The sequence below is a fragment of the Chelmon rostratus genome, chromosome 24, assembly GCF_017976325.1.
Source record: "Chelmon rostratus isolate fCheRos1 chromosome 24, fCheRos1.pri, whole genome shotgun sequence".
Classification (NCBI taxonomy): Eukaryota; Metazoa; Chordata; class Actinopteri; order Chaetodontiformes; family Chaetodontidae; genus Chelmon; species Chelmon rostratus.
The window spans coordinates 8,897,425-8,915,337 of record NC_055681.1 but is presented as its reverse complement, the minus strand read 5'-3'; the positions used below and the strand labels follow the sequence as shown (position 1 = coordinate 8,915,337).

The window sequence follows — 17,913 nt, the reverse complement described above, 5'->3', positions numbered from 1 at the left end:
TGTTAGAAGACATGTCAGGGAGTCAACAAAATGATGAAGAATCCTGCTCTGAAATATCCATGACAAGTTTTATGCCACATCTGGCAAGAGTTACTCTGAAGGGTCTGACAGGTACCAACAGCCCTGAATGGTGTGCAGAAGCTCCATCACAGCTTCTTTCCACTGCTCCATTCTCCTTTTTTATTCTGGTCCTTGTCCTCTTCATCATTAATGCAAGGGCACGCATCTTCTATTTATCCAAGGTACAGTATATGCTGTCATCCTCGTTGTAGCTGCTCCTCACTAAAATATTGCTGACAGTGTGAATATAATGAAAGAAGGTGACCCCTGTCAGATTAATAGAAGATCTCTACCATTGGCAGCAGATGTTTTTTTTTGGAGAGCTTGACCCCTCATGCAAGCCTCTGACAACAAACTGAGACTTTGAAAGATGGAAACAACAGTGATGAGAAACATCTCAGGGAAACATCTGTCCTGTCAGGAGCTTGATTAGAATAATAGTGTCAAAGAATATGAAGCAAGAAAAAGGTGACTAAGTGAACTAAGCAGCTCAGTGCCACCAGCGACTCAGAGATGAGTATTGCAGGTATTGGGAATTATTATTGACATCACAATTGTTCATGTAATTGTTATAGTTATTAATAAATCACATGACAAACTATCCACCATGAAATCTCTCTTAAAGCTGAATAGAAATACAATCAAATAAATATTCCAGGAAATAAAATTAACTTTTGATTTGGTTTTTATACTTTCATCAACTTTCAGCCTGCTCAATTCATTTAAATACTGGCCACTGATTCTGTTGTTTTGAGTGTAAAATATGCATTTAATTAAGCGTTCATCCTTACTGGCATGGCAGCATCTTGAAGACCAGTAGAAAAGTTACAGAGCAATGACACCTGGTGAAGTAGCGAGCAGGTAAAACAGTGCATAAATCAAAATGCATCTCAGGATAAGCTGGAAAAAAGTAGAGGTGTGTAAAAGAAGGACGGATTTTGGGAAAGAGACGATGGGTGGGGGCTATGCTCTTTTACTGGCTGTAGAGGGCACTGCTGCCTCTGTACAGACAGGAGACACAGGCAGAAAAGCTTCAAATACAATAGAAAAGAAAAGGAGTGTGTATCTGTGTGTGTTCTCTCAGGTGAGAGCACTGGATGGGCACTGAATGTATTTATTTTTTATTCATGCATAGTGTTGCATATTTCGGTTTACTTGCATGATTTGTGCGTGTTTATCTGTGCATGGGTGTGTGTGTGTGTGTGTGTGTGTGTGTGTGTGTGTTGTCGTGCACACTGCGTGGAGAGAGATTTGGGATGGGTGGTGGAATAAGTGGATGGAAGAAGTATGGTGGTGCAAAGAATTTTTCTTTTGAAGTTTAAGAGCTGTGTCCCGCCTCCCTCCGATGTTATAAAAAGCAGCAGAAGAGCTGAATTTTAATGTAAATGTAGCTTTGATTTATTCATAACTCCTTCACTTGGACTGACCTGGATAAAACAGCGTACACACCAACACACTCATCTTTTCTTGCTCTCATTTTTCTGCTGTCTGGGAGAGAGACGGGCAAGGGCGAATCAGTGGTTCCTTTCGTACTTAAATAGTTGCATGTTAGCAACATCAAGGGCAATAGAAGGAGCGCCCGGGGTCCTGCCAAAGACTCTGGGTTTACCTGCTGAAATGGGACAAAAGATGCAGATCCAGGGTGACAGTCTGCTGCTGTTCCTGTGCCTACATGAGGCCATAATAGGACCAAGCAAAGCAAATTACATCAGGATGAAAATTTAAAAAACTCAGATAAGCTCTTCTCTGCATTCAAAACTCCATTTGTTATTATAGCGTTTATTTGAGCAGGTTTTGAGCAGGTCTAGACCGCCACTGATCATGATGAAGTCTACCGCACACAGAGAGCTGCCACTGTGCTATTGATGTGCAACCACTATTAATTTTGCTATCACTGAGCTCCCACTGTTAGGCTGATAGACGCGCTCTGGTGCCACCTAGTGGGCATGTGGAAGGACATACATCATATTTATGGCATGCCTTGGAGAAGACTGTGTGTGTGTGCGTGTGTGCGTGTGTGTGTGTGTGTGTGTACGTGGATGTTTGTGTTGTGGGGACATAAAACGTTTTAAACATTCACACTGTTGGGATTTGTCTTCCTTTTGTTCCTTATGGGGCCAAAATGCAAGTCCCCATCCACTAAATCATTAAATTTAAAGGTGAAGACATGGGGTAAGGTTAGGCTTACCAATAACACGCACACACACAGAGGCAGAGGAAGACAGTGTCAGAGAGAGGCTGTTCGCTGTCCGTGGTTCTGAAATATTTTGGTTCAAGTGTTCTGACCTGCCTCTGCTGTCATGAAGCCTCAAAGCGACATCTGATTATTTTTTAATCGCATATGATTCACCTGCTGCTCCCAAGTGCTTTCTGGATCCACACAACACTTCAAAATAGTTTGTTTTAAAACCAAGACTTTCTACAAAAATAACACCAATAAAATACATATTTTTGTTTTATTGTGATATAACTTTGTTTTATTTTAACATGTTTTTGAATGTAGCCACACTTCAGTCTTGATTTGTGATCACCCAGACAGGTACCATAACAATCATAACGGTTATTATATAGCAGCAATCTATATCGGAATTGAGAGGCTTGATCCCCTCGAGGAAATGATTGCAATCAGCATACTGAATGACAATGAGCCTGTTAGACAGTGGTATATTTTCTATGCAAAGTTGACATTTGGGCCTGAGAGTAACGGCAATACTTTGTCCCTTTGGGTGCTTGAATATGATCAGTAAATGTTATCAGATTTTGATATTTCAAAAGTGGAGCTTATGCTGTGTTGTTGGTGCCAAAGGAAATGTCGGACAATGTTTTGCAAAAAAAAAAAAAAAAGAATGTCTTGAAGCACACATTGTTCCCATGTCTTATCAATAGCAGATCAGAGGATCTGAGGGGAATTGCATCTTTCCGAGCTGATGAACCGTGTCCCTGACATGATGGGGGTTCCAGCCTGGCGTCAAAACATCCACACTGTCCATTATTCATTGAGAGGACATTTAGATTGGGAAAGGTGTGGAGATTTTCTTTGATATCGGTTTCCCCGGAGGACAGGAACATTTCATTTCAGGGTTCTTTGTGTCCAGCTGGGTCCCAGCCCAGCTCTTTATTCCGGAGAGAGGGCTGACCTACATGCTGCACTGGAAAGACGCATTCATGAAATTTAGGCAAAACTTCATTCAGAACTTGACTTTTTAGAATGATAATCCTCTGTTTGAGTTTTGTTGTGCACCTGATTTCATAACCTCAGAGCAGTGCCACACCTGATTCTGCCACATGCTGTCCAATCATGGAGGAAATGTGAGTGTACTGTATTCAGCCCTGGAGTGTAAGCTTACAGCTGGTAGCCCGTCTGAAAGGTATGAGCCCGTGTACAGTCGACAAACCCGACATGTGAGGCAGGCAGCCCTCCAGTTTATCAGCCTGTCAATCTAGCCCACCTCTTGCATTTTTAAACCATTCATTCAGACAGCCTTTCATGAGCTGAATACAGACAGTAGGACGATGTGGGATGGAGGAATTAGTGGAGCAGCTTTCATTGTCTGTGTTACATTCCTAAATGTACAACTCAGATTCTCCACTTGTGTCAGTCTGAAATAAGATTAATACGTTTAAACAGCCTTCAAATAACGTCTTGACCTTGGCTGTGCAGACTGATGTATGAAGGCTTGAAACCTCAAGCACATACACTGGAAATGGACTTTTCAACTGATTTTGTTTTCAGTGTACTTTTTTGTGGAAAACACATGTTTTGTAGTATTTTAAAACGTTGTAAAACATGTCTTAAACTGATCTTTAATATAATGAGTCTGAGAATGCAAGAATATGCCATAAGTTTTCATTGAATATGAGCTTCAAAAACCCTAAATTCTCAGAAGAAATACCACTTTTTGGCAGATATGATGAGGCGCCATAATAACCAATATTCACTTTAACATTTTGTTCCTCTCCCCTGTTGCAATGCTTTAGACTCGACCCCGTCAATGAACAGAAGTCCCCTGTGTTCATTTGCACTATAGAGCCCCACCTGTGCACCTGCCACCGGTTTCAGACGCCCCCGCACCCACCACACCCCCCTCAGTGACCCGTAATGAGGATGACAAGTTGTTTTTGAGAGCGCGTGTGTGACTGCTCGCTCGGCGCGTGGCTCCACCAGCCATTCGGTTCCAGAGAGCGCATCGCACCTTCCGACGTCAAGTCACCCACAACTACAGTCATAGGGACTTCCGGTCATCACTTTCAAAATAATAATAAGATATAAATCCTCTCAATCCTCGATCCTGCGTTTCGAAGCATTTCGAAGTAAAAATATCTCACGTGTTTCATCTAATGTTTCCCGTAGACATTGAAAAGAAAAAAAAAAACACTTTAAAAGAAGACAAATAGACCCAGCAGACTGCCCATAATAGAAAACTACAGTTCTGTGGGTGTTAACTAGAAACAGGCACGTTACAAAAGATGATCAAAGAAATCGCACTAAAAAGTAATTAAATGACACAAGATGAAACTATAATCCTGCTTGAGAAATGTAGCAGCAGATGTGAATGATGCTTAAAAAGCAAATATGGATCATAGATAGACGATTTTTTAAAGATGCGCCGATAACAAACAGGGACAATATGTCCTTTCTTTTCTTCTTTTTTCTTTCTTTTTTTGGTGTTGAAACTGCCAGCTGTGTCTTTATTAAGAGAGAAAAAAAAATCTTCAGAAATTCAGATTAAATGAAAATTGACCACTTGATGGCAGCAACAAGTAGCAAAATGACAGAGGAGCGAAATAAGAATAGTAAGCTATGACTAAGAATACAGCACAACTGTCGTTTTGTGAAAGGTTGACATTTTTGTCAGTGCAGTGAGCATTTAATATAATAATCTGTTTGAAAAACACAAAGCCTATTAAAGCTTTGACTATGAAAGCCAAACCACCCTCTTTCCGGTGATGCTCTGGTTTAATGTCGCGAGTTTTACGCAGCTGGAGCGGCTTGCGTCTGCATGCGCGCCTCGCGCTTCTGTCAGCTGAATGCAAACGGACGCTTTCGGAGGAGACGACAGTACTGCTTTCTGGGGCATTATTCTCCTTTTCGCAGATATTTGCTCTGTCTCGCCTGTTGACCATGGGAACACAAACTGACAAACGGGCTCCGGTGGAATCGGTTGGAGGGGCCGTTCAGTGACAGCTGCTGTTCTCTGACTGACAGACAGACCGGTGAAACGTGACGGACAGGTAAACCGCTGAGCGTTTCAAACCAATGGCCCGGGGAATAACGACAACAGAAAATATGCTGTAACGTGAAGTGGTGCGTCTATTTGGGACTTTACCGCGTTGTGGCTGAAGTATGGGGCCGTTATAGCCGGTAAAGCGGAGACTGGAGGCTTGTGTCTGGTTTTTGTCTGCGCTCCGTCCCCTCCGGTGGACAGAACTGAAGAGACTGGAGACACGGACGGAGACGGGGCTGTTTTTGTGTCGGCTCTTTCGGCGGAGACATGGCAGCGGCGATTGCCAGCGGTTTGATCCGACAGAAGCGACAGGCGAGAGAGCAGCACGCCCACCGACCGACCACTCACCGGCGGCGGAAAAGCCCCGGTAAGAAGCAGGGGCTGTGCAACGGGAACCTGGTCGACATCTTCTCCAAAGTCCGGATATTTGGCTTGAAGAAGAGGAGGCTACGGCGGCAAGGTGTGAGGGGGAAATGGGGGGCGGACACACACAAACACGCGCGCATGCATGCATGCGTGCACACAGACCACCGCGCGCGCGGCAATACATTGACACGCATATGCGCGCGCGCTTCTGCACGCATGCACGGACGCACGCACACACCCCAATCATGCATAAACACAGACTGACAGACTCGCCCCCTCTCTCTCTCCTCTTTCCCCCCTTTCTCTCTCTTCTCTGGGGTCGCGCACACACACACACACACACACACACACACACACACACACACACACTGTCATGTCTTGTAGTGCCCTATGGTTCAGTAGTTTCCAGGTACATCCATTATTGAAGCCACAGATTAGTCTGTCTAGTCTCTCTCTCTCTCCGTCTGTCTCGCTTTGCATCCCAACCTCGCTCTCTCATTTTCAGCACATAATTCAGAAAGCCCTATCAGCATCATCAGACTTTGCCTCCAACGTTAGCAGAATGCCAGCCTTGACACACTGACAGGAACAAAGCCAACACCTCTCTCTTATTTTGAAATCACACTTTGCTCCATGCAATTCTGAGAGAAGTTTTTTTTTTTGTCTGTGTGGAGGTCAAAAAGTAAAAGTGAGAGTGTCCACCGTTGAGATTTCAAGTCCCGCTCGCATCCAGCTGGACATCGTGGTCAAACTGGGACAGGTTTCGCCCTCAGTGTGCGGAGAAGTGATCAGATATGAGTGAATGCACATTAACAGGAATGTTAGGATTGTGTGCTGTGGTAAGCGTTCAATAGCGGAGGCGATAAGTGCTGTTGTAATCAATTGATTGTGTGAGAAGCCAGCAGGTGACGGTGCATGGAGGGATGGGTGAAGGGAGGAGAGAAGGAGGCAGGAAACGAGGGAGGAGGGCGAGGAGAGGCGAACGTGAGGAGCCGTGTTGATAGGGATTGGTTTTCACCAGTTTGGTCTGGTGAGTGCCGGGAAGATGTGGGATCTGAGAGGGAGTTTCTCCTCTCTTTCCTTCTTGTCGCCTCCTCTCCTCACGTCTTCAGCTCCTTCCTTTCCTTTTTTCCTTTCTTCTCTGCCACCTTTCACCCTTCTATATTTGACGTACTTTTCCTCCCTTTTTGTCCTTCCACCCTTCATCACCACCCTCCTCTCCTTTTTTCCCCTTTTCTTCCTTCCTCAGATTTTTTTTATCTTCAGTCCCACCCTTCGTTCATTTAGGAGGAACAGACAAACTGCTTCCTCGCCTCCCTCCATCTTTCTTCCTCCTCTTACCCTCCTCTTTTTTCATCATGTCCTCCACTATGTTACCCTTAGCTCCTCTCCAGATTTTTCCTCCCTTCCCTTCCCTTTTTTTCCCTTTTTGTCACCCCTCTCCCTTACCTTGTTTTTCCTTCTCTTCCACCTGCTCCACCCCCCTTCACCTCAATTTGGCCCTCCATTCTATCACCCCCTTTTCTATGTCGCCTAATCTTCCTCACCTTAGATCTTTTCCTAGCTCCTTTCAGCCTTTTTCCCTTTTTTCCTTTTTGGAAAGAATCGACAACAAAATCCTCCTTTCATCTCCTCCTCTTCTCATTTTTACTGTTTCTTTCTTTTCTCCTTTTCCCTTTTTCATCACCCTTTCCCCTCACCTCCTTTCCTCTGTCCATCCTTCCTCATTTCTCTTCTTACCTTATTTCCGTTTGCATGCTCTTTTCCTCACATCAGCCTCAGTTCCTCTCCATTTTCTCCTCCTCATCTCTTCATTCTACCACCCCTTCACCCCTCATCCCTTCCTCCAGCTTCATTTTGATTTTTCTCCCCTTTTCCCCATATTTTCTTCCCCCCTTCCTCTTCCTCGTTGCCTCCTTCTCTCCTCATGTCTTAGCTTAGCAGATCTTCTTTTCTCTTCCTCCTTTTCCCTTTTGTCACCTTTCTCTATTACCTCCTCTGTTCTCCTCCTCCTCTTCTCTTCCTCTCCATCATAATCCTCTTCTTTTCATCCCTCCATCCCTTCTTTTATATTTGGTAGGAATTGATGAAAACAGCCTCCTCTCCTCTCCTCTCCTCTCCTCTCCTCTCCTCTCCTCTCCTCTCCTCTCCTTTGCTTGCCTTTCTTTCTTTTTTCTCCTCCTCCTCTCTTGTCTTTTCTTCATTTCCTCTCCTGCATTTTTGTGCCCTCTTTTGCCATCTTTCTCCCTTACCGAGTTTCTTCTCCTCCTCCTCCACCCAATCCTCCCCACATACCTTATATCTCTTCATCCCTCTTTCCAGCTTCATTTTACTATTTTTCCACCCTCCCTCACCCCTTCCCCCTCCTTTTGCTCCTTCCCTTTTTCCCTCCCTTCTGTTCCCAGCTGTGAGAGCTGCTGGTGGAAGCTTGGTAACATCTACAATGTCTGTTCTCTGTATGTGTGTGTGTTTGTGTGTGACAGAGATTTGCCAACATCCCCTACTGTCTTCCAGAGGTTTTGTGAAGGAGAGGCAGCCACACTCAAATTGATCTGCAGCCTTTGTATTTCCATCAAAGATGTGGTTCAGTGCATCTTAAATTTGCATCCTTTTATCAGAGTTAGACTGACAGAATTGGCTTTTTTTATGGGAAATGTGACATCAGTCCACTTGTGATATGATGGAGGCGCTGTCTTGTCCACAGCGAATCCCAGTATGTTGTTACTAGTAATTAGAAGTCTGAGTGGAGAACTCATGGCACGGGTGTAGGAGGATTTTACTCAACTTCAGTATTTAAATCCTGCAGTGAAATCAGCCTCATTAAAGGGCTGCTAACCCACCTAAAACGACTTCGTCAGTCAGATTTCGAGTGGAGGATTTGATTGTGACATGATGGGCAGGATTTCCCCGCCAAATTAAAGGATAATCGCTGCCACAAAATATTGGCTTTTGGTGACTTCGATCAAAAAATGAATAGGCGGCTTCAAGGAATTCACATCGGCTGAGTCACAACAGCAGCCTTAAAGGTATTCTGATATTACACGCTGCCGCTGAAACGCACCTGCTGTAATACATCCATATCAGGAAGGGTTTAAACCAACAGACAGACGGATGTACGAATGCAAAGCCATGCTGGAGGGCGCACTCTCCAGGTTTCAATCAGCAACATTTAAGACACAAAAACACATTTTACATGATCTTTTCCAAATGAAATAGACTTGACACATTGTGGGGAAAAGATAAGAGCTAATAAATTAAATTTCCAGCAGCTTCCTCTGGTCGTGCGTCACACAAACAAGGCTGGAGAGATTGAAATGTGACTGATTTCAGTCCGTCTGCAATGAGCAGTGTGTGTGGCGATATCTGCTCTGCTCTGACAGACGGATGCTGGGCAGGTATTTTGAATCATAAAGCAGCAAGACATATCACGGCTGTCAGTCGGAATGATATTTACTTAATGCATGAAAATATACTGTCATATCGGTTTGAAAGAGGAAACGAGGAAAATGCAGTTGAAGTGGGGAGTGTGTGTCTGATTTTCATTATCGAGTGATATATCAGTAGTTTTTTTGATCTATTGTAAAATCACTATTTCCCACAGCCCGAGGCGATGTTCTCAAATGTCATGTTAGTCAGTTATATTGTCATGTATTCACTGTGTCAGCCCAAATGGACAAAAAAGACACCAAAGACTCATATCTTGTTGGACACAACTCTCTGTGTGCACAATGGAGGGTCCTGTCCTCACCCATGTCCATGGACCCTGTGCAGTGACCGAGAGAATGAGATTACACATATGACAAAATAAGGATTTACTGCTGAGTTGAGCAGTTTAGTGATGCAAGAGGACCTTATGTCCACTTGCCGGTCTCACAGTGATGGGAGCCTGTTGCACATCCTCAGGTAAGGATGCCCCAGTGGAACTTTCACTTTCACAAAAAAACAACCTGTAACTGAGAAAAAATATTAGTTCAATCAGTAAATGGAAGAAAATGTAATAAGAAATACTTCTCCCATCTGGTCTCTGTTCACCTTGAGATCCCCCAGGAGGATGGAGAGGGAGATGCTAAATAAAAAGACATCTTAGCTGCTCCTTCGCCGCACTATCCTGACCTCAGCTTGAAAATGAGAGTCATTGCTAGTAAAATGAGTTTCCACAGATCTGAAAGCCAGTGCCAGTATTTGTCACGTTAAAGCTATTGGTAGTGATTAATGTTTGTGAGCTCTGTGGTTAACACTGTCACCTCTGTTTGTCTTTATGTCAACCCTGTGACGGACAGGCTATCTATACTGGGTTGGTTCCCTTGCCTTTCAATCAATGCACAATGATAAGCAGGTATGGATAATCGATAGATGTCATTGGTGTTACCATCTGCATTATATTCTCGTCAAGGCAGAAAAAGCCTCTGAAGAGTGTCAAAACAATGCAGCATAATGTCTCATCAGGACAAATTCAGGTGAGTGTGGGCACATAATCAAACAAACTGCGTCATTGCTTCCATATTCGAGGTGTAGGACGTTCGCTGTGGCTGAACCATCTGAATAGTTCTTAACAAGAAATCACCCTTTTCAGCACCCTAAGTGTTTCTCTAATCACTAATCACTCTGATGTAAATGAGGATGAAATGGTTGTATTCAGCTGCTGCTCGTGAATTCTTCACTTGGGTGCTGTTGTTTGGCGTGTGTGAAAAAGAGAGAGAGACACAGAGAGAGCGAGAGAGAGAGGGTCTTTAATGCATCGCTTGTATGAGACACCCATGTTGGTATTTTATGCCGTGTTAAACACTGTATTTAGACTCAGACTGGGGCGAATTAGCAGACGATGTGACACGTCAAATCAGCGTGGCTGCTTGACGCTCTGACTGATTGAATCAGATCACATCATGGTGAGAATATAGCTGTGTGTGTGTGTCTGCGTGTGTGTGTGTGCGTGTGTCTGTGTGGATGGGGGAATACCCTTCCACTGGAACAGTCTGGAATCACGAGGCTGTTGCCATGGCAACGCGAGAGCGGGAATTTCCCTAGTAACAGACAGGACGTGGAGATTCTGGGAAGAGTGGGAACAACACCTTGGCGATTGTGGGAATGTCGCTGTGGCAACGGCCGGGCAGGGCAGGTTGGAATATGAGTCAATGGATAACTGGATGTTAGGTGGATGAATAGACACATAAATAGATGATGAGTTGATGCTGAGGAGATGCATCAGGACCGTCCCCTGCGGAGAATTATTGATTTTTCATCTGTTACAGGAGGGAGCTATACAAACACCAACAATAACTCTATTTGAGACTGTAATTGCGCTCAAAATGGGGCTAGAAAAAAATCTATATCATCATAAATGACATAAATGTAATGGTGACGGTTATTTTTTTAAATACATACAATGCAATATATTTCCTTCCATGTGTCAGTTCTGATGTATATCCCAACTAATTACTGTGTGATAAAGATTCTGGATTGTGAGGTGATTGGTTAAACCTCTGGCCAGATGTGATCTGGTTGTTTTCTGCTGAGTTACATTGGTGTCAGACAAAATATTTATTTAATTTGGTAAAATGATGGACTGTGTAGGACATCAAAGAGCAGAACGAGAGGTGTGATTTAAAATTAGTTCACAAGTGTAATGAATCAGTGACTCAGAGCAGACGTCACAGCACAAGATGGCATTTTGAACTGTTTGCTTTGCTTTGCTCAGTCACTTGGAGAGAATGTATGGTGACCAGGAGGAGAAGAGTTATTTGTTCATGTGCTGGGAATGATATTATTTCAAATCTTATGACACTTGTGTTTCTCTCCCCAATATCTTTTTGAGTTTGAGAAATGTAAATGTTTTTCAACAAACTCTTCAAAAAATTGTGCTGCCTTGAAAATTCCCATCAGCTGAGTCACAACGCCTGCCGGGAGAGGTATTCTGATATTACTTGCTGCCACTGAAACACACCTGCTGTAATATATCCATATCAGACAGGGTCTGAAGCCAACAGAAAGACGCGTGTATATATGCAAAGCCAGGCTGGAAGGCACACCCTCGTCTGTGCTTCCAGGTCTGATCGAGCAACGTTTTAGACATGAAAATACATTTTTATTATCTTTTATAAATTACAAAGACAGATGGAGTACAGAAGACACGACACATTCTCGAAAAAGATAAGAGCTAATAAATTAAATTTCCAGCAGCTTCCTCTGGTCGTGCGTCACACAAACAAGGGCAGCGAGATTGAAATGTGACTGATTTCAGTCTGTCTGCAGTGGGCAGTGAGTGTGCTGATTTCTGCTCTGCTCTGACAGACGGATGCTGGGCAGGTACTCTGAATCATAAAGCAACAAGAAATATCACAGCTGTCAGTCGGAAGGATATTTAGTTAATGCATGAAAATACGGACGCCACTGCACTGTACGTATGGGAAAGGGGAAAGACAGGACGCAGTTGCAGTGAGGAGTGTTTGCGTACAGGAGTGAAGCTATTGAATTTTCATATTCAATTAGTATGTTGATATTTACATGAACAAAGGAAACATGCATACCACAGCCTCTCATAGCCAACTAACAATGCAAAATACAAATATATTTAAGTTACAATGATATGAAAGAGAGAAAATAAAAAAATGTTGGAATTAATAACTTCCTAACCCCTTTTGTATGTCGAAAAGGCTCTCAAATGCTAACTGTTGTTTAAACGAAGTTCTGATAAGTAATACTGATAAAAATGATAAATAGTGACATACACGTGACATGATCATAGAAAGATTACAATATTTACGTCTAATTACCATCAGATTACATGTGTTCTGTATTTGTTTGTGTATGTGGGCACGTGTCTGTTCCCTAATTCATGGAAATATATGTGTGTGTCCCTGACATTTATGGGTGTGTGCGTGTGTGAATGTATGCATGCAGAACGAAAGAAACTGAAGAAGCTGAATCCAGAATATGTCGAAATGATTTTTGATCTTTCACCTACATGTGATGTGCACGTAAGTACGCTCCTTCTCGTGGTCGGGGATCCTTGCCAGCAAATTTTACAGCTGTCTTAGATTTATTATTGACCGCTCCACGCGACATGCGAAGCAGCGCGCAGGGAATTTTGTCAGTTCCAGAGCTGGTTGCAAGCTTCAGTGCACCTCTTCCCTCCCTCTCCCCTGCTGCACAAGATGGATCCTTCACAAAGATGGAAAACACCCCCGCTTCTCTCTCTCTCTCACACACACACACACACTCACACACTCTTCATAAACTGGGTCAGTTTTGGCTTTCTTCTGTCCTCGTGCATTAGGGTATACCTTTACACATTCACTCTCCGTCTCTCACACACATGTTCAAAGGGGATTTCCACCCTGCTTCAGCTGCGCCGCTAGTGACGTCACTGAGCTGATGTGTGTTTTATGGAGGGAGAATGGGTGTGGTCGCATCATGTAAGTGTGCGTGAGGGCCCGGATTAGATAATCAGCGCGTGTGTTTGTGTGGAAAAAGCGTGCTGTCCAACAGCAACAGAATGGAAAGTTGCCTGTCTGTACCTGCCGAAGAGGCGCTAACAGTATATCACCTCATGCAGGTGTCTCCATCTTTATCTAGTGACTCAGTCTGCCTTTGTCCCTCAGCTCCTTCAAATCCTCTTTATGAGATGTAGGAACCAAACGATGAGAGGAAAAAGTGACCCCATTTAACATCACAAGTGTAATACAGTATACTCGCACATGTGTCTTAAAACATTATAAACAAGCTGCTTTAGAGATCCACAATTATCTAAGTTTTGATAAAAGGAATGGTACCTACATACAGATATATTGGTCAATAGATAAATAGTAAACAGAATATGGTCGATGCAAAGACATTGTGAAACTGCTCTGGACCATCAAAGGTTCAGAAATAATTTATCAATGTCATTAAAATGAAACAATGACCATGAAGGAAGGATTAGTCCAGGAATCCTGTAATGGATTGGATGTGCCTGACTACTCTCTCCACAGGAAATCCCTCAGGATGCAGCAGGCGGTCACGTCGTTCTTTAATGCCAAACTTGTATTGTGTCTCAAACCTGCCACTTTCCGGGGATGAATTTATAGACAAATCATTTCGAAATCATTCTGTTGAAGCTGACAAAACTTTTGCCTCATCATAATTTTCATCCACTTGTTCATAATTATGGGCACTTTGATGTACAGCATGAATCGGTCCTTTTAAACTGTTCCTTCTCCTGTGTCCTTGTCTGTGTCGTGTAGAACCACAGCTGAAGGGCATAGTGACCAGGTTGTTCTGCAGGCAGGGCTTCTATCTCCAGATGGGCCAGGATGGAAGTCTGGATGGGACCAAAGACGACAGCACCAACTCCTGTAAGTACACTCACACAATGATAGACCACCAGGTAGGCTCATATATTACAGTTAATTTGGGGAAATGTAGATAATTGACATGAAATATGAGTATTTTGTCCAGATAAACCTTGTAAATGTGTACACATGTGAGTGGAAAACACTTGTCACAGTAGTTTCGCAGTTTATCTCCAAGAAATTATTATCATTTAACATGTATCTTAACTTAGAAATACACTAAGGTAATGCAATAAAAAGTGAAAATGATAAAAAGACAAATCAGTAAAATAATAATATCTGACAGATAAATAAAGCAATTTTTGATAACATAAAAAAATGCCTTAAGGTTAAAAAGGTAAACATGCTTATGCTGCAGAAATGTCGCCACTGAACACAACATAGCAATTATGTTTCCTTCAAAACACATTGTGGGTAATGTATAAATGTAATTTCTGAGACACTGGGATTCCTGCTGACTGCATATTTGGTTTAAGCGTTCAGTTCTGTTGGTTGTGATGGTTGTTTTAATCAAGATATTGAGTTTCTGTACAGTAGTTCTTGATCCCAGAGCCAAGAGACTTTCCACAATACAGCAGCTGCAGTGACGATTAAGTTGCATTCACCAGGACCCTCAACAACATCAACACAGCTTGACAAAAAGCGTGTGCGAGGTGTGTGTGCAATCATTTTCAGTGGTTACATGCTCGTTTTCTCGACAATGCGCGAGTGTTAGGTGGCGTGACGGTGCCTGAAAAGGAAAGACGAAAGAGAGAAGGAGCATCTCAAAACAACACCGAGGAGAGTTGCAGCCCAAAATCTGAATTTCATCACTGCAGAGGGAACGCTGTGACAGCCGCCGTCAAGGCCAAATAACTATTTAGAGATGATCTGTCTCTCGTCCTCAATTGATTTGATGAAGGTGGAGAGATGTTTTTCCTGGCTGTGAAAAGGCGAGACCAGCGGGGAAGATCTAGTTATTATGAAAATAACTGAAAGCTTAAAGTAGTTTGATCTAATGACGGACAGCCATTTTTTAATGTTTTTTAAGGCCTAGGTTATTACTACGCAGCCGTTAGAGAGGAGCTGCAAATGGCTGACTGATTGATTAATGATTAATGAAGCTTTGTCTATATTCTGATGACTGTGAGAAAATCAAATGCTAATCAGCGATCACTACAGCAGGGACTCGCTGGTTCAAAGTGTCTGCTCCACATTGGCTGAGACGGTTGCTCTTCGCCGTCCACGTGTTGCAGCAATGTCCCGCTTGTTTACTATGATTTTTTTTTTTCTTTTTTGGCAAATGTCTTCACATCACAATTTTTGAAATGTCTGCCACCGCTCGGCGTGTGGATCAAACAGAATTCGCTGCAGCTCCCACTTGTTGCCAAGCTCCATTTTCCATTTGTTTGTCAGTCTCTCCTGGCTGAGCCGTGTTCGGCAGAGGGGAGACATCAGTGACATTTCCTGCAGCATTTAAAGCGAGGGTTGTTACCATCTCTAATCAGCTGGCTGCATGTCTTTATGTTAATGAAGGCTGTGCGTGAGCGCGGTGGTGGTTTAGAAAGTGCCACACTCACCAAGGATGATTACTTGCAGGTGTACTTTCGCATATTTGATAAATTCTTGCGCTCAACTCTGAACACTGTCAATGTTGGTTGTAAGAGAGATTTAACAACCATTTCTATGCAACCTTGATTAGTGAGGGCAATGATATCCCAGGTGTAATCAGCCCTTGATTAGTGAGGAAAGGGCTGTTGGTTCCAAATATATCGGCCATTGTTATGTTATTCTTATAATATTTCGGTTACTTTATGATATCTTTATGCATAAAGTAAAAAAATGGCGTTGACTGTCTTTGGAGAATCCGCTGCTGTTCAGCCCGTCATGCTGTCCAGTGTCAATAAAGCCTGCTCAGAATAGAATCAGCACAGTGGAATGGATGCTGCTCACATTGTGTTTTAATTCATTAAAACGAGCAGCTTCAGCCCACACTTTTCCAGCCGGTGCTTCTTCAAAGTTTTACAGTGTCTGAATGAAATGAACGGTGGTCTTCGATCCAGCCGATCACGACGGCCGTCTTTGCTTTGGATTCAATCATCATTTCAGCTTATCTCTCAGTACTGGAGAGGGCAACGGCGTGCAAGAGGCTACACAATTCAGCTTCAGAGGATTAATTAAGAGTCAAGTGTGTTTAGACGAGCATATCTTTGAGTCATGGGTGGATTAGTTGTGTAAGTTAATGCGGGCATGATTGGACAAAAGTATTCAACTGAAGAAACATTCAAAATAAAAACAATTCACGGAGAGGTCTGTGGATTATTCAGGCATGTTTTGAGCAGCATGAGCAAATTCCGTCTCCATTGTGTCGGGGTGGAGGCAGAAATTTCACAGGGAGATATTTCAAAACCTGGGAAAATGAAAGCAATGAATCCCCACACTTTGTCAGCGCTGCGTTTACTGAAATCAAACTCGCAACATGAAACAGTGAACATCTTGTGACTGGCTCGAGCAACCCACTGAAAACCAGATCACAAACACCTGAGACAATTACACCATCAATTATTGATGAAAACATCCCTAAAATGGGACAAACATTATCTTTAATATTTTGTATTTTATTGCTGGGTTTTGGGTATTTCAAAGCCATAAAAGCAATCGCAACCTAGCTCAGGCAAAAAAGTAGATCAAGATCCACAGGATACAATAAAGAAACTGTGACTTTCACCAACAAGGGAGGTTCAAATAGGGGAGAGGGGGAGGAAGACCAGACAACAACCACTGGAAACAGTCCGATAACCTGAAAGAAAAGGAAGTCATACAGATTATTTCTGAGATTTAATTCGACCTGCTGCAGCTACATTTACCACATTTGCCTGACAAATATGTGAATCTATTTTGTAAAAAACCTTTCCTGTGAAGCAACATTTGCACCAACATGCTCAATGCATGCGGAGAGGCAGTATTCACCTTGACCTTGGTTTGACATTGGTTCTGTCCCAATAGCTCGACTGTATGTGCTCTCAGCAGCCTAACTCATAACTCTCTGATGGTTAGAGGCACTGGGCTTTCAACTGACCTCAGAGGGACACTGAGGAATTTCAACAACCCTGAAATGCCAATAATTGACATCATATTTGTCCCATTTTCACATTAGAGAGGAGCAAGATACAGGAATATATCACAATGTAAAATAATAAGAGTAATAGTAATATTTTCAAGCTTGATCATTCTCATTTCATGCTTCTGAACAAAATGTCAATTGCTCTCTTGCTGCAGCTCCTCCATCGTTGGGTAATGGGAGTTTGAAAGCATCTTCATTTGGTCATTGATTGGTGAAGGTCACCTTTAATGAATGTGATCCTTGTAAACAACTCTGACATTCATGACATGATTTCCCTTTGATCCCTCAGTTTATTGCTAATCTGTGGGACCCCCAGAAAATGAGGAAGTCAATCTCAACAAAACACAAGGGTTAATTTCTGTTATTTGACTTCAGTAACATGCTATATTTCATATGTTCAGATTTAGGCAATATAATTTATAAGGCTGAGATAAAACATGCTATAATTTCACAACTTAAAAAGACATTTATATTGTAAATATAATAATATTTTGGCAGTCTGATGAATTTAAATAACAGAGATAATCTATACATATGTTACACTTACCCCTTCTGAAAAATAATGATGGAACAGAACCTGAAGAAAATCAACTTTTTCTTATGTTATGACACAGAATAACTGAATTATATGTGTGTAATTTATACAGTTATAGACAAATTAGTGTGATTAGATTAGAATTTATATTTCAAGCAGTGAAGTGAATTTTCAATCAATTTTCTGCAAAACTCGACTCTAAAAGCTTTGCAAGCAGCGCCTGGAGGCCGAGCCGCTTCTTCACCTCACCACCTAACCAAACTGAACAACTATCATTTCACTTCTCAGAGCACTGTA

The 17,913-nt window shown here is 42.7% G+C and overlaps 1 protein-coding gene across 2 annotated transcripts in view; it reads left to right on the top strand.

Moving 5' to 3' along the window:
- LOC121627269 (fibroblast growth factor 14-like) overlaps positions 1 to 17,913 on the top strand; it is a 46,949-nt gene that overhangs the window by 16,828 nt on the left and 12,208 nt on the right. The window contains exons 1-2 of one of the 2 annotated variants that reach the window (XM_041966089.1): positions 5,553 to 5,745; positions 13,871 to 13,981. In XM_041966089.1, the coding sequence (XP_041822023.1) occupies positions 5,553 to 5,745; positions 13,871 to 13,981 (304 nt within the window). Of the gene's footprint in view, positions 1 to 5,552; positions 5,746 to 13,870; positions 13,982 to 17,913 lie in introns of those variants that run through there. The other variant, XM_041966090.1, reaches the window with a different exon arrangement.